The 25,925-nt window shown below is 43.8% G+C and overlaps 2 protein-coding genes and 1 long non-coding RNA gene across 9 annotated transcripts; 1 reads left to right on the top strand and 2 right to left on the bottom strand.

Moving 5' to 3' along the window:
- Nucleotides 1-556: 556 nt before the first annotated feature.
- On the bottom strand, nucleotides 557-2,677 carry LOC129590109 (uncharacterized). Of its 2 annotated transcripts, XR_008690700.1 has the most exons (4): nucleotides 2,190-2,677; nucleotides 1,614-1,955; nucleotides 1,361-1,544; nucleotides 557-1,231 (listed from the first exon to the last, which is right to left on the bottom strand). It is a non-coding gene; the product is annotated as an uncharacterized LOC129590109 (long non-coding RNA). The 2 variants fall into 2 exon arrangements; XR_008690699.1 differs by having other exon boundaries at nucleotides 558-1,231; nucleotides 1,361-1,955.
- A 53-nt stretch (nucleotides 2,678-2,730) lies between these two features.
- Nucleotides 2,731-20,407, top strand: LOC129590107 (uncharacterized). Of its 6 annotated transcripts, none has more exons than XR_008690697.1 (8): nucleotides 2,734-2,983; nucleotides 3,155-3,472; nucleotides 4,608-4,889; nucleotides 7,363-8,570; nucleotides 14,395-14,544; nucleotides 16,943-17,310; nucleotides 17,413-19,468; nucleotides 19,816-20,407. XR_008690697.1 is itself a non-coding variant. In XM_055485122.1 (8 exons), the coding sequence occupies exons 5-8, from the start codon at nucleotides 14,406-14,408 to the stop codon at nucleotides 18,415-18,417; spliced, it is 1,323 nt and encodes a 440-aa protein (XP_055341097.1). In that variant the 5' UTR covers nucleotides 2,735-2,983; nucleotides 3,155-3,472; nucleotides 4,608-4,889; nucleotides 7,363-8,570; nucleotides 14,395-14,405; the 3' UTR covers nucleotides 18,418-20,407. The 6 variants fall into 6 exon arrangements, 4 of the variants coding, with proteins under 4 accessions (XP_055341095.1, XP_055341096.1, XP_055341094.1 ...); XR_008690698.1 differs by having other exon boundaries at nucleotides 19,802-20,407; XM_055485122.1 differs by having other exon boundaries at nucleotides 2,735-2,983; nucleotides 17,413-17,814; nucleotides 18,004-20,407.
- A 1,011-nt stretch (nucleotides 20,408-21,418) lies between these two features.
- Nucleotides 21,419-25,884, bottom strand: LOC129590169 (uncharacterized). Its single transcript, XM_055485229.1, is given in 12 exon segments — nucleotides 21,419-21,771; nucleotides 21,855-21,989; nucleotides 22,047-22,251; nucleotides 22,586-22,945; nucleotides 23,030-23,097; nucleotides 23,100-23,133; nucleotides 23,228-23,462; nucleotides 23,622-23,930; nucleotides 24,002-24,179; nucleotides 24,701-24,914; nucleotides 25,061-25,428; nucleotides 25,565-25,884. Coding segments are annotated over 12 exon segments (2,469 nt in total). The 5' UTR covers nucleotides 25,778-25,884; the 3' UTR covers nucleotides 21,419-21,621.
- Nucleotides 25,885-25,925: the final 41 nt, after the last annotated feature.

The raw sequence follows: 25,925 nt of genomic DNA, 5'->3' as shown, positions 1-25,925 counted from the left end.
CTAGTCCTACTCAGTGCCTAGCTTGTTTTTCTCCTCTTTGTTGTCTCCTACCATCACCGCCGGAGTTGTGCCGGCTTGGCCTTTGTCTTGTGATTCAGTGGCAGGAACAACTGTACCCAAGCGGTTTTCCGATCACAGACACAGGAATGCGGTCAGGTAGCAGTGGCATGTTTGAGAACTTACTGAGCCTTACGGTGTTGTCTGGGGATTTGAACCTGCATCAAATTATCATTATTTCAAAGGTTTAATTTATACATCTCTCTGCTCTGTGCCTGGAAAAAGTGAAATTGCCGCTTTCAAAGCGTCGCGTACGGTAACTGGTTCGCTTTGCGTTTACAGGACAAAACTTTCACGTGACAAGTCATTTTTTTCCGTAACATTACCCGGAGGTTTTACCGTAGAGGTTCGGCGAAACTCTGTTCCCAAAAAACAGTTCGGTATCTGGGTCGACTGCCGCCAGATCGCTGCTAAGATTTCTTCCACCTTTATGTGCCTCAAGAAATCGAGAGAGGGCTATTGTAAACCGCAAATTCTCCGAACGTCCTTGCGTAGTCCTTAACAGAAAGGCCGCAAAGATGACACACGGGGCCGGTTTTCAGCCCCGTTTGTCACGCAACATCTTTCTATGGCTTTTAATAACGGGCTTGCTCCGCTTAGCGTATGGGCGTTAACCAATGCTCCATTTTGCAGTAATTCATTATAACTATTACATTATAACCTGAGGAAGATAGCAATTAATGGTGTTCTAACCGTTAGTGCACACACATCAGAGGAGTTTTGTAACAAGCGTCGTAGAAGTTGACGTTGATCCCGGTCCTGTACGCCCGAGCGATATTGTCGTTGTCTCCGGATTGGCAAAGCGAATTAATATGGGATATGTCCAATTTGATATTTTCCAATATCCATATTTTATCATCGGAGAACGGTGTAGGGGGTCCTCCGTCACTCTTCACGTACGCCAGGCTATCATTAGGTATTGTGAGGACATTGACAAAGGGTTATCCGAGAAACTTTTCGGGTTGGATTCTTCATCTCCTCAGGAAATGGTAATTTTCACCTCTCTTGGAAGCTTCAGTTTAGTCTTCTTCGGCTTCTTTTTCTTGGCCCATTTACCGCCTTTCCGAAATCCTCTGTGATCCTCTTTCTCGTAGGTGGCTCTCATGAACGGTTTGGAACGTATTTCTTGCCCTTACTTGATCCTTCGCACTCATTTTTCCGTTCTTTTGTGCATCTATAACATCAAAAACCTTTTCGACATTCACCTGGTTCATTGGTATTTCTCTTAAGCGGGCAGACGCCTGCGACAGGAGAACACTGCTGATTTTATAAATGAAATTTAAATATGGATTTCTGAATTTACTGAAGATACGAAAATCTGCCGATGACGGGACTCGAACCCGCGCCAACTGCCCGTAGGATAGGTCTCCAAGCGAATCTCGCTATGGTGCGGTTCCTCAACCGGCCACGCCAACAGATACTGCACCGGAAGCCACCTGCCGTGGTGGAGTTGCTGTATCGTAATTGAACTTGTGACGCATTCCAATCTAGATACACACGGTTTAAATTTAGCTGGTGGTTGATCGCAGAGTAATAAACTACTGCTGCAATCAAACTTTGTTGCCAGAATTTCGTTTGGGATCGAGTTTGTGCGCTCCGCTGAAGCTGTTTCAACTTCCGTATGGTAATCAAAGTCAACCCAATTCCAGGTTAAGTAATCAGTAGTTCGAGTCAGGTGATGCAAGTCCGAGATGAGAAATCCAAATCCAGGTAATTCGAATCCAAGTTGGAGTAATCGAGGTCCAAGTTTGAGTAATCCGAATCCTGATCCAAGCTTCTGCACGAGCCAGCTGGGATCCACGGAAGTGTTTGAGATTGCGCGACATCTGGTGTCATTATGTCAAAGTTTTCGTACCTCCACACGGCTTTGTGGTATCATAAATAAGATGTCCTCGTACCTGCAAACTTCTCTTAATGGCGGATTTAACAACCAAAAAAGTTTGGAAAATTAGCTTAAATTTATGGAGATCTTCAAAGAAAAAGCGCAAAAGGTACTCGGACGTAATGCTACTTGCACTTTAGCTATAACGGATAGGATTTGTTGTATAAAATTAAGTCTTCAGAGCACAAGTAATTTTCCCATGCGAAGGGAGCATACACCGTGTGGACGACGGCAATCGTGGAACACGTACATATTAAAACGATGCTCTTAAAGCAACTCAACTCGAATTGCTTACTCAGCGCTTCGAGGGAGCTTACGACTGTTCAGGTTGGAAAAGGATGCAAGGTCACGAAGAAAGCTGTGATTACAATTACCAGAATCGAGAAACACCAGTTTACTGTGCGGCCAGATCCCAGGCCTAACTTTATTAGTACGTTCCGTACGAACGGACGAAAGACCAAAACTAAAATCAAGTTTAGAAACAGAATGGGCATCTTCCGATAAAGATGTCTAGTCATGCTACGCTCATGGTGAGCTGGTCAGAACAGGTAGCCACACATGGTGAACCGCTTAGACAACATTCGTACGCTTTAGTTTGTTCGTACGTGGTTGTGAGTCTGTGACACGTTAACGACCTTGTTGTTGTTGCTGTTGTTGTTGCATTAGTATACAGCGTAGTCCTTTGCGGCGACGTCCTTACTACCTTAGCGGCTTATCGCAAGTACTTACAGTACTGCTCGAGATTTGACAAGACCTTCGGTAGCCTGGTAACAATTAAGCACCATGCTGCAAGCCAAACAGGACGTTCTGTAAGAAGGTACCAAATTAAAGTGTTTTATTATTTCCTGCATCGGTAATCTAAATCTTGTAGTACGGTCGGTTTTCAGAAGTTGAGTTTTCATTCCTGTGCGACATATTTCCCACGTATAGCAGTAAATTGTGGTATTAAAATAACTTTCATATTATTTTGCCTCCTCAAGATGACAAACTGGATAGCTGCAGTTATTGTTATTTCAACGCTGTATTCCCAACATGCTACAATCAGTAAGTCACTGAGGCACGCTCGAAGTTCTATTAACTTTCTCACCTAAACTAGTATTTTGCAATAACCATTAAAGCATGTTAAAAGTCAGTCATCTTAGCCTGAAACTGCAACAGTCGTGAGAATAATTGACATGGGCGTGGGGAAAATTACAGACTTATTTTTATGGCTAGCCTCCAGTGTGCAAGCAACGCCCAGTGCTGCATCCAAGGAAATTGACGCTCCTCTGGTAGCAGTAGAATCAGCTAGACAGAATGTGTCCAATACCGTTTCGGCAAGCCCTGGATATGGAAGTAATTCGTCTAACCCGCTTGCGGAACTGGCAAACGAATTACGAAATATGAAAAATGACCTGATCAGCAACTTCAGCCTTCTAAACTTGGATTTGGCAGCCTTGCGCTCAAGCATTACCGTTGTGCAAACTGGACTGGATGCTGTGAAGCTTAGTGTAATGAAGTGCGCGCCGAAACGAAGCATCACAGAGTGGCCAGGTCTGTGAACAATACGGATATACAGTACTTTGCGTTTGAGTTGAGTGGTCAGCTATCCGGTACTTCACTTCGAAATATGCTACTCCGTATCCGTACTTCACTTCGAAATAGGCTACTCCCTATCTCGGCCATCTAATGCACTCGTATGCTTCACGGTGCGCCGTAAAGCATGCGAGCATGTACGAGTACGTACTACATGGCAGTGAGAATGTACGTAAGATGGTGTCACACAGTCTTCACGCAGCAGTGAGTTATTCCCGTTTTGTTGCGGCAGTCTCAACCGCGAGTCAGTCTCGCAGCTTGCTCATTCACCCCTATACTGTACAGGGGTACGTACTGTACTGACACCCTGCACTTGGAGAAATTTTGTACAGTATGAGCAGCACGGTACTGTAGACAGGTGGATTTAAAGCCGATTGCGTTCAGCCGATAGCCAGCAGTCTGCATGCAGATGCAAGCCGTGTATGTGAGCAGTGAACGCAGTCGTACAACGTACGCGTGGCTGCACAGCTAAAACTTTCTCCGAGTGCAGGGTGTCAGTACAGTACTCTACCTCGGCGGCTTGGCGGTGGTCGGTGAGACATACGAGTGTATTAGATGGCCGGGATAGTAAAAACATTCGAAGCACTTCAGGGTAGGTACTAGGTTTCATGTCCGAAACAGATTTCGTAAGTTACGATACGCCACCTTGCGAAGTGGCTTGCGTCTGGTACAGAAGTGGTCATTGTAAGGTCTTAAGTTTTAGAACCGCACTCTCGTGCTTCCTTAAGCGCGGTTTTAGGGGCTTTTTGACCGACTAAACTGTAAATGCCTGATGCCTATACAAGTTTTATGTCTTTTTAAACTTTATCAGGCAAGAGCCGTCAGATTAACATAAGGTGCAAGCGCGGCACACCAGTTCAAATTTAAGCTTCTGTTGTGCTACAAAGAATCTTAGAAATTCGTTTGAGTAGAAACGTCCACACATTGTAACACCGGTGCCAGGCTTTTACAGAATACTCAAGCTCCTCGTGCTAATCCCACGTTGTAATAATGGTCTTTATAATACCGGCATTACCAAATGTGTTAGCTGGTCTGCATAATAGCGGAATGTATGGTGATTGACAGTACTTTGTTATTTCAATCGTTTTTGCAGTGGGAACTATGAAGCCGGATGACTTTCTAAACGTGGATGAAAAATTCTGCTCCGAAAGTGGAAAATTTTGCTTGCATCTACAGAATTCCGGAAACCTAATACTATACGACACCGCGACTTATAAAGTTATATGGAGCAACAGAGTAATTCTTGGATATTCTTGTACACCAAAGCTTATCATGCAAAGAGATGGAGCCGCGGTACTGTACATGAGAGGAACCGCAGTCTGGGCAGGTGGAGTCGCCGGCGAAAAGCAAGGAAACGGTTGGGTAAACACAGATGGTACGTACACAATTGTACACTGGTGTTTTCAAAGTCGAAATGTTCAAAAATGGCCAATAATTCATTTTTTAATAGCATCAGCAATAATATTTTAATGGTAATTAATTAAATGTTTTATTTTCCATTTTTGCTTTTAACGGTAAGTCCTTGTGGCTCTGTTGGGCCAAATTGGGACGCTCATCTAATTCTTCTGCTTTTATCAGCAAAGTTTTAGATATTCAGCTTAATTTTTCATCATAGCTCCTGATTTTTTACTAGCGTAATTTTCCACCGAAATCTGAACTACAGTACTTACCGGAAATTTATCATGCTAATTCAAAAATATCTTACACGTATAAGCCTGTTAAAAATCGGGCACTACCCTACCTTTTTAACCACCCTTTCTGCCCCTTGCTGGAGTATCGTAGGATTCAAATGTTGTTCTCACTGAATCCGTAACAAAAATTTCCACTAGAAAAGCTTGTATAAGCCAAGCCGCCTTGCATTTTTAAAAATATTTTGAAGCTTATTTTGCGCAGCTGATCCCAACTTCGGCCGGCAGGGCTGTGTAACTTCAGTTGGTACGCACAAGCCTTCTTTACTTCTCTTTTGAACAATATTTAAAAAGTTCACGGATTTTTTGAATTTATTGGCTTATGCTGTACAGTATTCGGTCGCCAAATCAGTTATAACCCAACAAAACAAAACACGAACGAATTAGTATGAAAAATTAAAAAGTCAGTTTATGAAATTTTTCTCAACTGACCAGGGCACCCAGGCATCCTCCAAATTCAGAAAATTTTCATTTTTTGCAGAAAGGTGGTGTACTATTGTAATATGCTTGAAAAAATATTTTCATCTGCCATCGTCAAGGGGGCGTGGCCAGACAACAATTAAAAGTTAGCAGATTATCACATACTAGATACTGTGTAATGCAGTGCAGTACTGTGCAAGTTCTTCGTAATTTTTATGGTTACGTTTTGCTGCAGCACCGTGGACTTTAGCAGCTGTCGAGTAGTGATGTGAAAGAAGCCCACTTGCGGCTGCTCGTGCCATTGCTGCCTAAATGCACATTTTCGAAAACTAGTTATCAAGTACAGCACGTATTTGCTTATAAGTAGAAAAAAGGGTTTTGTTCAAACACTATTCGATATAAAATTTTAGAAAATGTTTACTCAGGTAACAATGGCACGAGCCGCCGCAAGTGGCCCTCTTTCACATCACTACTCAAAAGCTGTAAAAGTCCACGGTGATGCAGTAAAAAGTTGACATACTAATAATTGCGATTTACTAATAACTTATACTGCACTGCATTACACGGTATCTGATGGCATGTAAACTTTTAATTGTTATCTGGCCATCCCCCTTGACGATGGCTGATGAAAATATTATTTTAGCATACTACAATAATATACTACCTTTTTACAAAAAATGAAATTTTTCTGAATTTGGAGGACCCCTATGTGCCCTGGTTAGTTCTCATTATTCTTCGAGATACATAGTATTATATACTTTAGATGCAACCCGGATCTTTTACATCGTTCAAGTCAAGTGCACCGCTTTAGGCTAGCACGGATCTACCGGTGGCGGCTTTTAAACATTTTAACGAGGGAGATACCCGAACACGTCCGCGTCAGATCAGCATACACTCGGTACCATCAGAATCCTTAGAATTTCAGCTATTTTCTTCGAGAATCAAAACACCCCCAAATAAAGAACTCGAGTTTAGGGATCTCTGAGAAGCCAGCACAGATATGATGGCTGACTTCCATCGAAACGTCAGCAGGCGCCATACGCATTGTCCAGCCTAGATACGCCATGCGTTACGCACAGTCTGACTGCAATCTGTTGATTCTGTATTGGTTTTGTTGACGGCTGTCTCACCTATTTTGCCCTATCGCGCGCACAGCATCCGCGGTTGCATTGATCTCTATGCAGCTAGTCGATGCTGCTGCGCTTAATGAGTTAAAAAACTGCGATAGCTATCGATAAAGCGCTATTTAACTTCTCGCTGAAAGACGGTTGCGCAATCTCGCATCCGTACAGGCGCGCCGTATAGCTCTGTATGGCGTCTGCTGACGTTTCGATGGAAATCAGCCATCATATCTGTGCTGGCTTCTCAGGGATCCCTAAACTCGAGTTCTTTACTTGGGGGTATTTTGATTATCAAAGAAAATAGCTGAAATTCTAAGGATTCTAATGGTACCAAGTGTATGCTGATCTGACGCGGACGTGTTCGGGTATCTCCCTCGTAAATGGTTATCTACAAATGACCAGTAAAAATGCGGTCAAATTGTTATGCGAAGAAGCTTTGAAAAACCATGTACCTGTCACTCAAGTGGTGGCCAAAACATTTAGGAATGTTTTATGAAATGTTGTCGAAAAAACAGACAGCGTCGAACGAAAACTACGAAAATTTCGTATCAAATTAAATATGGACTACCCTTTTGACATGGTCCTAAAATACACCGTACCTCTTTTACTATTTTTATAGGACGCCAGTTATTTTTCCATCAGGACGGTCACATATGCTTGAGATATCCTGCAAACTCCGGAAAAACCCAGAATTGTGCCTGGTCCACTTTAGTTAACGAGGATTATGCTCCTGCTGTCGCTGTACCAGGCTTGCGAGTTGGAAACACGGTTTCCTCTTCCACCCAGTCGATCGTATCACTCAAAGATCCCCATAAATCCACGTGGATTTGTCTGTTGTTAGCATTGACTTCATTAATTTAACTTGGAGCTATTTCTACAAAGTTTTATCGCATCTGGTCCTTCATGAACCCACTAAAACCGACACACTATGCTGAAAAGGCATAATAACTACAAGCAGAACGCGTGGCGCTCCAACGCAAACCAATTGTTGAGCTTTATGAACTAAAAAGTCGACAGCGAAAAAGCTCCTCAGTTTGACAAGCTGAACTGCATTTTGACAAAATTAGATCTCGTTTGTGTAATTATTCAAAACGTTACGGGTTCTTAAGGGACGAAGGCTACAAGTGTAAATAACGCACGCGTGACCTTTGGTTACGAAAGGTTAAAATGGTCTTCGGTTGGTCTTCGGTTACAAAAAGCTAAAAAGTCTGGTACCGCCTGTGTGGCCTTCAATGACCAAAGGCTTGAAAAAGCGGGCGTTACGATAATGTTGCGTTAGTACGAATAATACGCCCCTGTCAGAGTGTTGTGCGTAGTGCACAGGATATTGGCGTGTTCGCCTCACCATCACTGGATCGGCTCACCATTCGCCATTCTGCGCACATGCTAAAGCATGTTTTGCCATTCGAGTGCCAGCTACGGAACCGTCAACATCGATTCCTAGCATATTCTGATTTCATGCTCTTTTTCTTGCTAGATTTTGTGATTGCCCTTTGATTTCTATCGAAATAAAGGTTATTTCTCGAGGAGATGTTGTTTCCGTTGTCGTTTCTCTGTACAGCGTAGACGCTTCTCCGAGATGGTGGAGATGCCTTAAGATCCTCGTCATTCCCTTAGTCTTTTGCACTCGATAACGGCGTTCACTCAAACACGCCGCGACCCGGAAGTTTCCTCTCTTCGGACGGAGACCTCGGTCTACCAGTGACAGCCAGCAACGAACAGCAGAAGTAGGAAAACCTCCCACAGAACTGAAGCACGGAGCGTCGCTGGTTCGGAAGGCACGCGGCCGCCAGCAAGGAGAAGAACCGCGGACAACGTATCAAAGTGGTAGGCATTAAGCCTATAATTTTGAATTTACTAGGATAAATTCCTTAAAGGACGGATTATTTCTGTCCAGAAAATAGTGTCTTATAGAAACTAACGTTTTATGAAAACGGGGAAGGAAGAGAACGATCGCTCTCGACTAAACTGCATATTGTACAGTCTAAAATGAAGAAAGTTTTGGCTATCGTAATAGATGGCAGAGTTGTACGGATTATTGTAACAGATATCGTTGTGGTGTATTTGGATGACATCCTTCTGTAGGAGAACGATCGTTCTATTTCGAGAATATTGTTTGATTTGATTATTAACGGAGCACACAAATTACTATTTGCAAAGGTTATTTGTAACGGAGCGATGGCTCAGTGGAGCGGATTTCCCCGATTCTGTCTGAAAGTCATGTCAAAGAACTAGCTGATTCCTATCAGCGATAGCCGGTCTTTTGTGTGTAGCTGCAGAGCAGCCCAATAGAATTGCGTGGGGCAGGCTATTTACAGCCGCCCAGGCCAACCTTCTAACTGTACAAAATCGGAAACTGCAAAGCAGTCCTGTAACGTAACGGGTAAAAATAAGTTTAGATTTCGACGAAAATTATTATCGTCTAACATTTTTCGAACTAGACAACACCGTAGTAGATGGCATAATGCCGATACATCGTTCTCCGACCAGAAAGCAACCAGCCATTGACAGGTTGAAACAGGGCGTAGAAGACGTCCTAAAGTCAGCCAGTAAAGTACTGAAAGGGATAACTGACGATCCAGCAAAGGCTGGTACAAGCGGAGCTCCACAGCCGGATAAAGTTACTCGTAGTAAGGCAAACCAGCTGAAGGGGGCAGGTGTGGAAATCACCCACAAAGTCCTCGAGGATAAACCTCGTAAACCGAGAAAAGCTACCGTAATGGATCAGGGAGATAATCTCCTTGATACACCATTAATGCAGCCACCGGAACAGTTGTTTTTCCGGCCGCTAACTCCCGAGAAAAGTCGACAGGTTAATCCCGATAATCGGGAAGAAGTACAGGCACCTGCGCCAGAGCGATCTGAGAGCACTACCGAATCAACGGCCACAACAGGGTCGTTTTCTCAAGTGAGTGAAAGCGAACTGAATAAATCCGCAACGACGGAAGAGGAGGAAGAACCTGTGACAGTTATACCGACTACCTTGCGTAAATCGCAATCGTATACAGCTAACTTGAATGAATTGTTAAGTTCAGCGGCTAAGCCGGTAACAGGTTCCAGTATCGTGGAATTAAAACAGGCAACCGAAACTATTTCGGCAAATCAGGTATTGATTAAAGATCTGCAAAGGAAATTGGAAGTAGCTGAGGAAGAAGTCTTCCCGATACCCGTGGCAACGGGAGAAACTACCGGTGAACTAGTAATATCGGCACAAGAAGCCGTACAAGAAGAAACCGTACCAGACGGGAGCAAAGTCTTCCCGATACCCGTGGCAAAAGCCAAAATTAAATCGGTGTTAAAAAGACCAACGAAAATTCGCTTGGCAACAAAATCAACGTTCCGACGCCTATGGGGCGAATATAGGATTTTAGTGAAAGAAATTCAAGAATTAATAAAAGCAAAAGAAAATGGTACAAACGTTATGTACCTTTTCATGGATGAAGATACCCCTGTACCAGGGATTGATTCTGCAAAAGCAGAGGAGATCGTCCGCAATTTAGCGAAGCAATATAAAGCGGAATATTCTGCTTTAGAAGAAAAGCAGCGACAATTAAATGAGATATACAGGTACCTAAAAATACCGTTGCCGTACGTATTGCGTACACCATTGCGCGTATTAGCGCAATTAACACGGCGCCAATTGCCGGTATTACCATATCAATTGGCCGAGTGTAAGCCACTTGATAATTATGCTAACGAAACAATAGTAAAAACACTGGCTGCTCATAACCGATCAGTAAGTTTTGCGCCGATGGCGCGCGTTGTCGAATTTATGAAAGATGATCCGCCTATCGTAGTGAGGAATACCCTCGATACTGCCGCTACTAATGAAACTAATAATAATAAATTAATTAATCAAACTAGCATCGAAGTAGTACCGGATTCTAATAATCTAATTATCGTAAATGCAGAATTGGTAGGGCCCACTGATTCTGCCGTGATCACTAATGAATCTCCGACTTGGGAATTTTCCGAGTCTCCGAGCATTAACCCTTCTTACCGCGGTACACGCGCTAAGCCTATCAAAGTCTTCGCCGGCGATAAACTATTAATTAATCCGGGTACTAATTGGGCGACAGTGAATGTCCATTTCGATGCAGACGAGCAGTTCGATACTGACAAATTTTTATTTCTTCCAAGTCCGCACCTGTATATGGAGCGGCGTATACGGCCGATGGAACGAGTGGTTAAACCACTGAATAATAAATTTGATATGGTATTCGTTAATTTTCAACATCAGCGGCAGTCAATTAAAAAAGGCCAATTTATTGGCTACTTAGAACCGTACGAGGATATTCCTGACGTAAACATTCAGGTAAATGCCACAATGTTGGCTGGGATGACACCAGAAGAACAGGAGACTGTGATAAAAGCGGTAGATGAATTAAAAATAAATCCAGAACTAACCGTCCAGGAAATTAAAGAAATTAAAGAAATATTTCTTGGATATCCTGGGTTATTTGCGACGAAAACTCGTCCGTTTGGCGATGTCCAAATAGTTAAACATCAGATTGATACCGGTGATATTGCACCTATTAAATGCAAACCGCATAGAACCTCGTGGCGAGGCCGCGAGATTATTCAAGAGCATGTAAATGAAATGCTGGAGAAAGGGATAATTCGAAAATCGAACTCTCCCTGGTGTTTTCCCGTAGTGTTGGCCAGTAAGAAAAATCCCGATGGAACCATCGGTACGCGATTTTGCGTGAATTATATTAAACTAAATGATGCTACGAAGAAAAACAACTATCCGCTTCCAAACCCAGATGAACTTCTACAAGCCGTCGCAGATAATAAATATTATTGTGGCTTTGACTGCAATGCAGGATTTTGGCAAGTACAAATGCACGAAGACTCCATCGAAAAAACTGCGTTTATTACGCAGGATGGACTTTATGAGTTCCTAAGGATGCCGTTTGGTGTCTGCAATGGCCCTGCAACGTTTCAGGAAGCCATGAATAGGACATTATCGGACGTCCATTGCGAAAATATTTTTGCCTACTTAGATGACATTATCGCAGCCGCTAAAGACTTTGAAGATCTTAAGCGTAAAATACGTTTAATGTGTGAGTGTCTTTTAAAAGCAGGTTTCACACTGAAACCAAGTAAGTGCCATATTGGCGAAACGGAGCTGCATTTCCTGGGACATATTGTGTCCAAGGACGGAATAAAAACAGATCCTGATAAAATAGTAGCTATCGAGAAATATCCAAAGCCGGAGACAGAAAAAGATCTGAGGTCATTCCTCGGACTATGTAATTATTACCGTAAATTCGTTAAGGACTTTGCCGGTAGAACGCGCCGTTTATACGGTTTATTAAAAGGAGAAATCGACGTGAAAGCTAACTGGTCGATCGACCATGACAGTGAATTTGCTGATTTAAAATCGGCATTAATTAACGCACCAGTATTAGCGAAATTCGATCCCAGTAAACCAACCGTAATTGAATGCGATGCATCGACAATAGGAATTGGTGCTATATTACACCAAGAGGGACACCCGATTATTTATGCGAGCAAATTGCTCACTGATGCAGAGAAAAAGTATCCAATTACTGAATTGGAGTGTATGGCAGTAGTCTTTGCGTGTCGGAAATTTCGACACTTCATTGAGTACTCACACTTTTCAGTACAAACTGATCACCAAGCCCTAACTAATTTGTTGCGATCAGTTTCCCGCAAAGAGGGATTGAATGGCCGTTTGACACGCTGGGCACTCCAGCTTAGTAGTCATAAAATGACGATACTGTATAGACCTGGGAAACAGTGTGACAACGCTGATGCGTTGAGTAGACACCCGGTGGGAGAAGCCACTGAATACCCAGACGATGACTGGGATGAATTTAAGGATTCAAAGTTTAGTACTCCATCGATCCGTGTATTAACGATACGAGATGGAGCCGAACATGAAGAAGACGAAGACAACTTCAAATTTTATCGTATCGAACAAGAAAAAGACCCCAATGTAGAGCGCATAATCCATGCATTAGAAGGACGCGTAGAAAGCGTTCATTTGCTTAAACGCCCCGGTTATTCCGGTTATGAATTGTGGAACGGTGTACTATATAAAATATCGGAAAAAGACGGTCGTATTAACCGTCGATTTGTCGTGCCAAAGCACATGCGTGTGGATATCATGCACGCGATGCATGATGCACCGGCTAGCGGTCACCTAGGCCGCGCTAAAACTTATCAGGCGATAGCCTTGCGATATTTCTGGGAGAATATGGTCTCCCAGATTATCAAGTACGTAGATCACTGTTTTGCATGCCAGCATCGCAAGACACTGCGCAAAGCGCCACCCGGCAAGCTACAGCAGATTGCTATCGGTGAGCCGTGGTTTAGAATGCAAGTGGATTTAAAAGGGCCATTGCCCAAAACAACACGCGGAAATACTTATATCGCAGTGGCGATAGATGAACTTACAAAGTTTGTAATCGCAAAACCGATACCAGACGCAAAAGCGGAAACTGTCGCTAGTTTCTTAATTTATGATGTGTTCCTGCCGTATGGAACACCTCAGATATTGAACACCGATAGAGGAACACACTTCCACAATCATTTATTGGAAGCAGTAAATAAAAGATTAAGAATACAGCACCATTTTGGCGCTGCGTATCATCCGATCGGACGCGGACTTGTCGAACGACAAATGCAGACAATAGCTGATTCACTCGCGATGTACGCCAGTGACGGCCGGGAGCGTAATTGGGACAAAGTCCTGCCATTTGTAATTGCTGGAAAAAATCGTGTAGCAAACAAGACGACGAATATGTCGCCGTATTTTATGCTGTACGGTAGAGAGCAGGTTATTCCTGCGGATACAGAGACGAAGACCAATTTGCCGACAGATCACGCGACAATTCGCGAATATATGGAGGAACTGCGCTACAATTTAAATCGCGCCCACGATATAGCAGAGTTGCATATTCGCAACGAATTTGAGAAAAATGCTGAGCGGTTCGACAAGGGTCGATCGGAAGATAGTTTTAACATTGGGGATCTGGTGATCCTTAAAATAGAAAAGAAAAAGGGAGAGACGGAATCGTTCCGCCGTCGGTTCGAAATCGAACCATGGGAAATCATCGGATTCCCGTATACAAATGCTGTCGAGTTAAAACGGATAAATTCTGATAAGTCAGAAGAAATTCGAATAGTCAACTGCGAACGCATAAAGCCTTATAGGACAACAGAAGAAGACCGAAAAAACGAAATCCTATTAATTAGGGATTTATTAGAGAATAACAATCTTAATGAACTTCCTGACAAACAGGATGTACAAGCAATTGCAGACAATTCTGCAATTAATAATTTCCCCGCCACTGATGTGGTCCGTACCTCCGCAGACAATGCTGCTAATAAATCCCCTGTAATTGATACGGAGGAATGGGAAACGGTAAACAATGAGGAAAGTGACAATGAGCGCAATAGCGCTAATAAAACAGTGCCTAAAAGGCGATTTTTGCTTAAGTTACGCAAAAGCGCTAATGGATATGTCAAAATCCACCGTATAATGGTAGGACCGAAGTGCACAAAGTGCAAGATTCATTAAACAGTAATAACTGTTTAAATAAAAATAACGAGCGTTATTTTAATACCGTAATACCGTATTAAAAATTTCACAATTAAATTGTGTAATTTTCCATTGCAGATATTTCCGCAATGGACCGCGATCAGCGACCGAACCGACCGGTTGGCAGAGGTAATCCTCGATTCTTCGCCCCACCCGTAGCGGGAAATCAAGCATACCGCCCGATACAGCGATTCGCTGCCCCGAGTGTCCAGAACGTTCAAAATGCCGGTAATTTGCCCAATGTGGCACCAGAAGTGATCCCAGTGACTATGTCACGTAGCACGCAAACTGATCCCGTAATAGTGGCATCGTATGCCGAATACGAGCTATTGTTGCGTAGTAATCGGGAACGCGACTTGGCATCATACAGACACTCATTGGCAGCGACTGCTGCCCAACCAGAGGAAATAGCTGCAGTTGATCAACTGCATATTACTCCGCCAGCAGAAAGAGTGGCAAAGGCCATGATAGCGCGTGCAAAGGCACAGAGTGATGCGGCGGAAGCTTCAAAAGAAATTGAAGAAGTGCCGTACGAATCAATTGTAAAGAAACCTATTAAATCGCCTGCAAAAGCAGGAGTAGAAACGGCGTTGAAGGCAAACCCTAAGCGAAGCAGATCACCGAAACCACCGGCAGATGCCGACGAGCGATTAGCAAAGCTAATCGCTGACCACGAGCAACAAGAGGCCAGAGATAGGCAGCGTTGGGGACAGTCCTTCATAATGGAAGGTCCGTTCGCCCCGACGAAAACAGACGCCCCTAATGGGAAAGAACTTCGAGTAGTTACGATACCGCAGCACGTGTATAATACACCACAAGTCTTAACGCAGATAAGGCCACAGTTGCAAGTGCAACCGCCCCCCGGCGTTCTGGAAAGAGACTGGTTTAAAGCCAGCCGTAATCAGATTTCCTACTCCTATGGGAGTTGTCCAAGCGCCGGTCGAACACCAACAACCGGCTGGGACCTTAAAAAAGGGGTACGAACCCGGTCAGAATTAAGGAGGAACAGAGTTATATAATCCCGAAATTATCGGGAACGCGTACTCCGTCGCCAGCTACTAGCACAGTATCCTACAGGACACATCCGCATCGAGTGCAAAGCACAACCTCACCAGGTGAGGAAGAAAAGAAGCGGAAATTAGTGGAGGAAAAGAGAAATCACACGAAAAGTCGTGCAAGTAAGGGAGCGGCTGAGACATCAGCCGTCGTCATCAGAAGACGAAGAACATTCCCGTCTCGTGATCGACGAGACCCGCAGCGATCAGGCACAGAAAGGTAGTGAAGAGGACTTGATTAAGTTCTCTAGCGAGTCAAATGGTCGGAATAACTCGCCGGAAATTCCGGAACCCTTACCGAATGTCAGTTTACCATCACCAGCAAAGACTGGGCGATCACAACCGCCGAAACCGGTGACCAGTGAACAGATAGCACATATTACAACGTTGACATTGGACATTATAAATAATGTCCGGAAGAAGGATAAGATGGCAGCACCGGTCCATTTGCTACAGAGATACAGGCAGATTATGGCCCTCGACAAATTGACGCCGAGGAATACGCATCTGCCGTGAAGGTAGCCTCAGAGCGTGGTACGTTGGTGGAAGTTTACGAGAATTGGTCACCAACAATGAAGTATGCGATAACCGCAAGCCGTAAAAGTCGATATGTCGACATGCGAGTTAATAACATGCAGGAAATGGTAGAAGCAGTGGCAATAGCCATTAGGGACATCCACAATGTTCGTGGATCAACCATCGATGAAATTGTTAGGTATATGTACCTAACTATGCCGTTAGACTCGGTTAATCCCGAACAGCGCTATTCAGATGTCACTACCGCTGTTAATGAGGCAATCGCCACAGGAATAATCGTAGACGCAGCATTAGAAGGGAATAGTGGGCGCTATGCGCTAGTGGAAACTAATCGTAAAGGATAGCCGAATTAACCGGCCAACACGTAGAGGAAGTACCATATTCACCCGCGAAGCGCGTTCCATTCGGGCGAAGGCCTATAGCCCTAGACGAACAAAAACTTTGTTGGCACAACCATCGCGTAATGATTTGGCAATAGCCATATATAAAATTGAGCAGAGAGGGAAAATCCCACAGCACAGCGGATAAGCGAGTATTTCGGCACTTATCAACCGTACGCTGTGCAGTCTATGATTCGTGCGATGTACGAAGCTTCACAAATAACCCGTCGTTATAATGGCGAAACTTCGCCGTCCTATTATTTTGGTCGTAAAGGACTGTCCTTTCTGCAGCGAGTGCAATTCGAGAAAGTCCCCAGTGGGATGAAATCGTTGTAAAAACGATTGCAGAAATTGCCGACCCTTCGGGATCGTCGCCTGACGAAATCATACAGTATATTACCACTGTATGTCCAGCAATAGCTGACCAAGTGGACGATGCTGTAACTCTAGCGATAAGCCGCTTAATTAGCGACCCGAGAATTATCGGGTTGAATGACCCGCATCGCGGGATGGTTTTATCCGTGGTGTTAGACCACGTTAGCGAAGAAGAGAATTAATCCAATTTTACAGTATCCCCGAGATGTAGATGCGTATAATACGCAATAAAGTAAATTGCCGCGATTACTGCATAATTTAATTATTTTAAATTTGCAGAAATGGAGGAATTGCCGTACCAGTACGCGCCAATGCGCTCCTGCAATCGATGTTCACTTAATACAAACTATCGGAAATGCGTGGAATGCACGCTGGGACCTAATTACCGGTCAGAAAATCCGCAGACCGTCGTCTCCCGATTGTATGATGAAGTGCTTATGCGCAGCCTGGATGCGTACCGCACTGTAACACTACCGGAGTACTGGACGATCGTCTGTGCTACACCATTGTATTACAATGGTATTTATAAAAGCGCCGTTAAATTCATTGGCGATCATGCCGATGAATGGTCGTGCGCAACTCATCCCGAAAACTTCGGACGAAGTACTGCCGATTTGATGCAACGCATCACCGCACCACCAAATCAGGTAACTATTCCTGTGAATAGTGCTTGTGGGAATTTTGAAATATTCCCAGTTACCGCGGGTAATCAACACTTATCGAACAGAGATAATTCTCTTGATTTACAGAATTATCCGACGAATGTCGGCGGACAGCAAACGCCGTTTCAACAGCCAGTATATGGCCAGTGGCAGCCGCCAGTTATGTTTCAGCAGCAAAGTCTGCCTTTTCCAGGATTTCAGCAGCAACAACAGCCTATTCGATATACGAATATGGCATTGCAAGTACCACCGGGCACTTTGCCACCCGAGCATATTGCTCACTTACAGCAGAGCCTTCCCAGCGGAAGCTACCGGTATGACCCGGAGACGAAAACGATAACTCCGTGTCCATGGCCAGCCGGAACAGCCCCGAAAGAACCACAACAGCGGCAAATTAATCCGCTGTTAGCGAATCTTCCGCCGCTGACCAGGAAACCGTCAGTGAATCAACAATCGTCTTTGGAGCTGCTGCGAGTGCAGCCTGTACCCGTGAGTGAACCGGTTATTGAATCTGAGCCGAACTCAGGCGCTAGTTATTCTAGCAACACTAGCAATGCTAGTGGCAAAACTCGCCATAAAATTACTTACAATTTACCGAATGTGGGGAAAACCCCAGATAATTCTTTTGAAGAAGGCGATATTATGCCCGGTAAGCTGAACGCAGCTGTTAAATTTCAGAGGAAGAAGGCAGCAAATTGGAATGTTCGCGCAACGCGCGAGAAACCTACACCGTACAAGCCAGATGCATCTGTATTATTGATGCCCGAGCGACAGACACATCCGCAGCGTATTCGTCGCGATATCGACGTTATTCGTCGGGATCTGGATCAATATATTGATCGTGTCGTGTCAGTAATTGGCACCGTTAATGCAGATCAAAGAACCGAAATTGGCAAAGCCATCATTGATACCTTAGACCTGTTACACACATCGTTGGGTACGATTTGCGTATTCGCAATTCAATTAATATGTATCAGATCGATTTGTTTCGACAAATGGAAGTGCGGCGATATGAAACGCCGCGGCGTAATGGACTGCGTAGCGCGCTGGATATTTCCCAGCTTAAGGAAAAACTCATCGAAATCTCCGTAGTAGATTGGGAATTAATTTCCCAGTTTAAAATCCTATTTACCGAAAATCCGGAGGAATTCCTCCTACAGTTTATTCTACCGGACACGGATCCAGCAAAGTTCTGGTTTTTCTGCCGTGCCGCGTGCGCTATGCAGCGTAAGATAGCTCCCATGAAAATCACATGGGACACCATCCCTATCGGATGGGGATTAAAAAAGTATATTCTGGTTATCCTCTCCGCGTTAATGGGCAACTGCCACGCTCACCATTACGCCCGGACATATCGTCAGGCTGAGCAGAACCGCCGATTAAAAAGTTACGTTAATCGTATGGGAGAGCCTCTTAGTGAGGAACAACAGGCGAAGGTCCTTAACGATCTTTGCACGTAATGCAAGTCGATGGACTTAAAACCGAAGCTATCCATAATGGACATTATGATGGGATCTATGATCTCGTCAAAAGATTTGCGGAGCGTCAGGGGAAGCGCAAAGTCGCTCCGAATTCACCCGATACTCCAATAGCGAGTCAAACAGTACAACCAGAACCGAAGAAAACAGTAGTGTTAATGGACACAACAGAACCTGAGGAAACGCCGGATACAGCTAATGCTGCAACCGTAATCGCAGCTAACACTGCAACCGCAGCGCCAACTGCGAATACTCAATCTGCAGTGATCACTGCGCCGTCTAGCGGAATTCCGCAAACAGAAGTTGTGGCGTCAGTGGAAGCACTGACGATCGCGGAAACTCTGCCGATATTGGAGCAGCAACCCGCCGCAGAGGCGGACGATGAGATGACGGGATCGGAACCGTCAATTAGGAACAACTTCCTCTATCCGACGAGACAAGCCCTTCGAGACCGGCAAATGGAGCTGGAAGCGATGGGACAGAGTGAAACCTTCACCGAAGTGGATCATTTGATCTTCGCGGTGCATATTCCCGATAACGACACCGATCCACTTTACTACCCGGGTGGAAACGATGAAGTGGACTTGCTGGAGGATAGCACCGAAGTTAAGGCTACGTCTGCCGTATTGAGCGACGCTCTTAACGCATTAAATGGAGAATTGCAGGTAAAACCGCCGTAAAAGCATTAAATGCACCAATTGCCGTATTGTACTAAGTACTGCTAAAATTAAATCGCCGTAATGCACAACGAATTGCAGACTTAATTTTATTGAAATCGCCGTATTGTACTATGAGTACACAACTTCATATTAATCGCCGTAGTGCGCAATGAATCGCAAAATTAACGTTATTAAATCGCCGTACAGTACAACGAGTGCAAAACGAAATGGCCGTAACGCCCAACGAGTGCACCAGATTGAATTTATTTCAATCCTTACAAATGAATCGCCGTAGACGCACAAATCAGTGCATAATACTTGGTTAAAGAACTGCCGTAGTGCATTAATTGCAGGAAAACGGATAAATAAAATCGCCGTAGATGCACTATGTTGCACATATGTCGTGGATCGACGCTACAAAGCGTATAATTGGAGGAAAAACTCCGGAATGGAACCTGCAAAATTAACACGGATTAACGTGCGCGATTTTGGAACTAATCGGAATGGGAATTTAACGGATTCTGTTACGAGTATAAACTCGTTTTGATTAAATTTACGCCGCATTTTGCCGCGTCTTGTTCTCACTAACTGTGATGAAATAATTGGCACATTTTTTTTAATAAGAGTTCCTCATTATGTTGCATATAAGATGCGTTTTTTCATTTCTCATTCCTGTTTTGAGCCTCAAGGGGCTTCGGCGTCCCGTCCCGTGGCATGTCAGAGTGTTGTGCGTAGTGCACAGGATATTGGCGTGTTCGCCTCACCATCACTGGATCGGCTCACCATTCGCCATTCTGCGCACATGCTAAAGCATGTTTTGCCATTCGAGTGCCAGCTACGGAACCGTCAACATCGATTCCTAGCATATTCTGATTTCATGCTCTTTTTCTTGCTAGATTTTGTGATTGCCCTTTGATTTCTATCGAAATAAAGGTTATTTCTCGAGGAGATGTTGTTTCCGTTGTCGTTTCTCTGTACAGCGTAGACGCTTCTCCGAGACCCCCATAGCAGATCCGTGTTTACCTTACTTACGTAACATTTTACAATTATCCGAAATGCGAAAAGCCTACGAACGGTAGAAGCGTAATCTCTTACAAACGTTGTCATCTCCTGTATACATTTTGCTATATAAGACTTTTATTTTCACTGGTCTAACATATTCTACGACTAAGCAATATATGGAATAAAGGCTTACGCAAACAACCATGTATCAACTTGATGGCTCCAGGGACTCGCTAAACATTCTACTTGTATAGCACGAACCAGACTAACCTATCTTCAACATCTACCAACTTCACGACCTTTCGGTACTCGCCGCTTTCATTTCGGCAATAGCTTTTCGGTTACTGATCACTTCAGCCAGAGTGCATTTGGCCATTTTCGTTTGATTTGTGCAAGAAAACGGATATGCCAATAACTTAAATTAAAAAATGCGTTAGCAACTGACCTTGGATTAACATCCAGTCCTGGAAAACTTAAAAATTAAACAGAACAAAGGAAACCATTTTTATCATTAAATATTGCCAATTTATCGCGGAAACTGACTGAAGCCTCCATCAGAAGCTCGCAACAATGGGTTATGCGCACCACCATAAAACATCCAAGAAAAATTAGGAGAACAAACGAAGCCTACCGTCGCGGGAGCGAAGGCTAAGAAATACCTCGAAAACCAAAAAAAAACCTAAGAAAATCTAAGAAACCTAAGAAAAGTAACCTAAGAAACTTAAAGTTGTAAAGCTCGGAACCCACGAACAATGATAAACATGTATTGTGAAACAATAAAGCACGAAACACTGAAACCTGAAGTAATTTTCGGGAAATAGCGAAACATGTTTCATGAATCGCTTAGTACTCTCGGCCTGCTGCAAACCACTTCCGGAAGCGATTTTCAGTGTGTCAAACACACCAGTATTACACCACAACATTTCAGTATTACACCACAACATTTGTGTCGATCTGGAGCCTCAGAGGGAGCTTGTGATTTAGTCACTTCTAATCTCGCAAGCAATGCCGTTCGGTTAACTTGACAGCGACCCCAAAGGCACAGTTTTATCTGAAACAACGTACAAAGGTGGCGCATTCTACGCATGCTACAAATTTCCAAGTTTTGCAGTCGCCCATGGCGAAAAACATGAGATAAATTGCACCGACAGAGTGTCTCATTTCTCAGCTGCAGCAAGCGGAACACAACGCGGATCGATAGCTGCTGTGGTGCTGCGGTTCGTTTTTACGTCTGAGATGGCAGACAAAAAGGCCTCGTAGTCAAAGAATCCTTTAGATTTCCTTGTGAAGTATTTGAATAAGGCTCTCTGCAAAACATCCACAAATCCGGAGAATGTAGCACAGCTAGTCACTGCTGTAGTCTAAAATCAGCTGTTCAGCCTCTTATTACCCATTCAAATTCGGTTAGAATGTCTAATCCAAGGTCGCTAAAAATTCTGCGGAATCTTCCCGGAGTTATTCCCCCATGTCGCCATTTATCGAAGTCTTGAAAATACGGAAGAATGTGGATGCGCAGCTCTAACACCTGCAGACAGTTTTAGGTGTACCCACCGGAAAAGGGGTTAATTTCGAATATACTTACCTTTTCGGCAATCTTTCTGAACGCTTCTTGAGCCAGTTTTATGTTTCCCTCCTCAATCGGGCCCCGGTCATGGGAAGCACTTAGAACATACGGCACTGGTGTTAGCGCAGGAGCGTCGTGCGCTCCTTTCGAGACAAATACGACATCCATATCCGCAACGAATTTTATAAAATCGATATGAGACACATCCGGAGCATAAGCGTATCTGCGTGAATTCAATTGTCAGAAGGTACAACGTCAGATATTTTCACAAGTATGAATATTATTTCGCAGGTAAGCGACTGAATACTAATACAGCAGCCGTGTTTACTGCAACTAGTAGGCTTTGAAAGCTGCAATCTGCACAGGAAGACATGAATACTTCAAAGTGCACTTTAGTACGCCCCGATGAACTAAGAAAGACTTCAGCGACAAGTTTTATAGCCTTATTACTTTCCGTAAGGAACGTGTTAAATCTGCATAACTTGTTATATCTGCATCTGCGTAAATTGCAGTATTATGCTGCAGCAGGTAAGCAATTTTTTTTTGTTAATGAGTACCGGTCTTCTAACAGCAGGTTCTCTATGGGAGATAGTCCTAAGTGCATGGCGGTAGTCGCTCTCCGAAACTGCTTTCGACTGACGGTTCCACGATGATGAAAATCCTGATCAGTAAAAAAATCGCGTACTCGCAGTCGGTTAGTCTTTACAATTCTTCGGCATTTCTCCACGATTTCATCTGGGCCTTGATATTCCTGGTATGGATCTTGTGGAAGAACTTCCGAATACCACGCACGATGGGCTTTCCACTTTTCCATTGTGGCAAGCGATAAAGGGTAGCTGGGGAGCCAGTGCCCGTACGATTGTGTATCAATAGCTTCCAGGAAGTCCATATATCGAAACCCTTTCTCGTCACAAAAGCTACAAGTACAGACAGGGAACCAGCAATGCCGATGCACGAAACTAGTCTATTATATTACTAAATTTACGGCTTTGAAAGATTACCGTTCCGTTATGACATCGCTTTCGTGCGGCGAAACCGGGAGACCACAAAGTTGGAGAATTCTGGGAACCTGACTTGGGGACTTTGGATATGTCTGATGTGGTGTCTGTAAAAACAACCAAGCCATGGAGCTTCTGCGGGCGTACACGTCTGCGAGCGATGTTTGCACTTTAATACACAATAATGGTTCACATACTTACGGATCAAAGGACCGGAATACCGATTCCAGATTTATTCGGCGCTGCGCAATGAGCATCTTCAACCGATTCAGAACGAGGCCTAAAAACTGCTGATTGTTGGATGGTTTGGTAAGGATTTGCTCTTTCGTCAGCAGAGGTGTGCGTGGTGGATAAAATGGACCAAGAGACAAATCTTGCTCGAAACTCTCCATCACCATACTCAGCCGCTTTCCGGGTTGAAATTGCTCCACAAAAACTGGAAATGACGATACCGTTTAAATAACGATCAGATCGAACGTGAATGCTGCGTCTGGTCTCGCACCCTAACATAATGTTTTACACCACAAATAAAATTTTGTATATTCCAGGTCAAAATTACTTCACCTGGATTTTTACAAGTCATTTGTTTACTAACCTTGCATCATGTCCGCAACCATACTTCTGTAGTCAACATTTATCCCATCACTGCTGAATGCATTCAGAAGAAATTCCATGTCGTCATTGCTAATATGACACCGCTGGCCAAAACCAATCTTCAGAATGTGGAGCGCCCTTTGCATTTGCGATTTGTTAAGTCGACCTTCCCCAAACCTATCAAAATCTTTCAGTGGTTCGATTAAATTGATGCCATGTTCATGCAGGTAACGTTTGATTCGGCTCAGAATTATCTGCAAGCGAGTATGTTCCGGACGTTCTTTAAACTGTTCGTTGATTTCGCCCATTTCTGTGGATTGTCAAAGGTGGCGTGGTTAGAACGTGGTTAAGTTTACCAAAACACTTTTACGATTAGTTTACCGTATGTCAGGTCCCTTAGAAAATCCTTGTAGCGAAAAAAATGCAAAATGAACGGGTGCTCGTAATAAAGACATAATAATTCCAGCTCCTTGTCATCAGTCGAATACGGAATGTGCTCCCGGATAATGCTTTTTGCGTAGTCATGAGGCATCAATCCACATTCAATACTTTTGTCCTCCTGTCAATTTGGCAAAATTGGTTGCGCTACAGTCAACATTTCAGCTTATATTTTACAAATCTGAAGCAAAAGTACAATTTGCGAGAAAAATTTAATGGTGGTTTATTCCAGCCTGCGAGAGTAAGCGAGCGCTTTTGTTTTTTGAAACAGATTTGTAACTTACATGTGCCCACACGAGGACGTGCCACTTCTACTGTAGTACACGTGCCACTTCGAGTTTTATCGTAAGAAAATCGTTATTTTTATTGCATGTTATACCACGGTCTGCAGTCCACTTGATCGTTTTATGCAAATCGTCCCGTATTCGCGTCAAAGAAGAGTACAGTAAATTTAATTTTATACAGTAAATTTGATTTTAAACCATGATCTCAGTTTCAAGCAAACGATTAAGGCTGCGAAATACGAAGCCGCTACTTGTGTACTCAGCTGGTTCAAAGTCCGCAGCTTATGTTAAGAAAGAAATTCTGTTGTTGAAGTGTTTTGATTGTTCACCTGATCGCTTGCTAAGAGGCATTTCGCACCTTCAGTTGCTCTTGCTGGAATAAGAAGTGCTCCAGAATCTGGGAACACTGGTGATCTGATAAAGCTCTGGCCATATTCTGCACTATTCTTGGTACATCATTTATCTCGTCGGCTGTCATCGTCGGGAGGCAATGAGACGCACGGCGACGTGCATCCACCTGCCATGTACCCTGACTGGGTCGCTGTAGAGGAAACATTTCCTTCAGAGGATATCTATCCAAATAAAAGAGAATTATTACAAAATTTAGCACGCACGTCCACGAACGGCGTGATAGTGGGGATATAGTTTGCGAAAGAATCGAAGAGTTTGCGAAAATTCAAAACTGGGCGTTATTAAACGCTATTTTGTCGTACGCTACCTATACGGTGGGTACAGCTGCTTTTGCGGGAATTCTTTGTAATTGCTGAACTTGATCCTCCATGCATGCAGATGGTTGCATATCTGAACGTAACGCACATAGTCGCTGCCAAATGCTCGATAAGAAGTGGCCAATAAGTCATAGTCCTCGTGGCGTGTCAGTTGAGAATTTCCGCTAAGCTGTTGCTTTGTAATTTCTATAAACACTTTTTTGGGGAGCGTTCCCGTTTGCGACAAATCGCGCATATGATACAGCCAGATGAGATCTTTCTCATTTACATTCTTTTCCATGCAAGCTGCAATAAAGCGACGCATGGTCTGCGGGTCAGGCACTTTGAGAGCTTGCATGAAAAACAGCACTTCATGGTCCTGCAAGCGTTAATTTTTTTTAAGTAAGTACGTAATTACCTACGAATCTGAAAACTGCAGGCTCTATTCCTAAAGACATTTATCCATTGATAATACTGTTATTATTTTATTTAATCTCTTATTATGCGCTCTTTACCAGACGTTTGCTTCCATCGTCCAGCGGTTCAACAGCGTCAGCTAACAAAGGATTGTAGATTTCGCCCTCAATCCAAGGGTCATTTGATCGTTCGTCTGCTGTCAAAACTGCAGCGTAACCATCTCGCAATGCATCACCCGGTGCTCCAGGTACACTACCAGCCTGTCCAGCTTCGGTGTACGACGGTAATCTCCCTCGATTGATATCATTCATTTTCCATGCATTGGTAATTCAAGAACTCAGCAAAGTGCCGAAATTTTACTTAGCATTCTATCAAGTTAGCATAAAAAGGACTTAGTTCAATGGAACAATACTACTGCAATTACTGCGTACTGAAAAATCAATTGATTGATTTTAAATG

Source organism: Paramacrobiotus metropolitanus, unplaced genomic scaffold, assembly GCF_019649055.1.
Source record: "Paramacrobiotus metropolitanus isolate TYO unplaced genomic scaffold, Prichtersi_v1.0 Parri_scaffold0000039, whole genome shotgun sequence".
NCBI lineage: Eukaryota > Metazoa > Tardigrada > Eutardigrada > Parachela > Macrobiotidae > Paramacrobiotus > Paramacrobiotus metropolitanus.
The sequence above is the reverse complement of the archived record's forward strand: the minus strand, read 5'-3'. Positions and strand labels throughout refer to the sequence as shown.

Bases quoted from the DNA above. Each gene is read 5' to 3' on its own strand.
- LOC129590107 (XM_055485120.1), top strand. From the start codon at position 14,406: ATGGACCGCGATCAGCGACCGAACCGACCGGTTGGCAGAGGTAATCCT. The intron at 14,545-16,942 runs GTAATTTGCCCA...TTAAATTTGCAG, and splicing joins CCAGAACGTTCAAAATGCCG to AAATGGAGGAATTGCCGTAC. The intron at 17,311-17,412 runs GTAACTATTCCT...CTTGATTTACAG, and splicing joins TCACCGCACCACCAAATCAG to AATTATCCGACGAATGTCGG.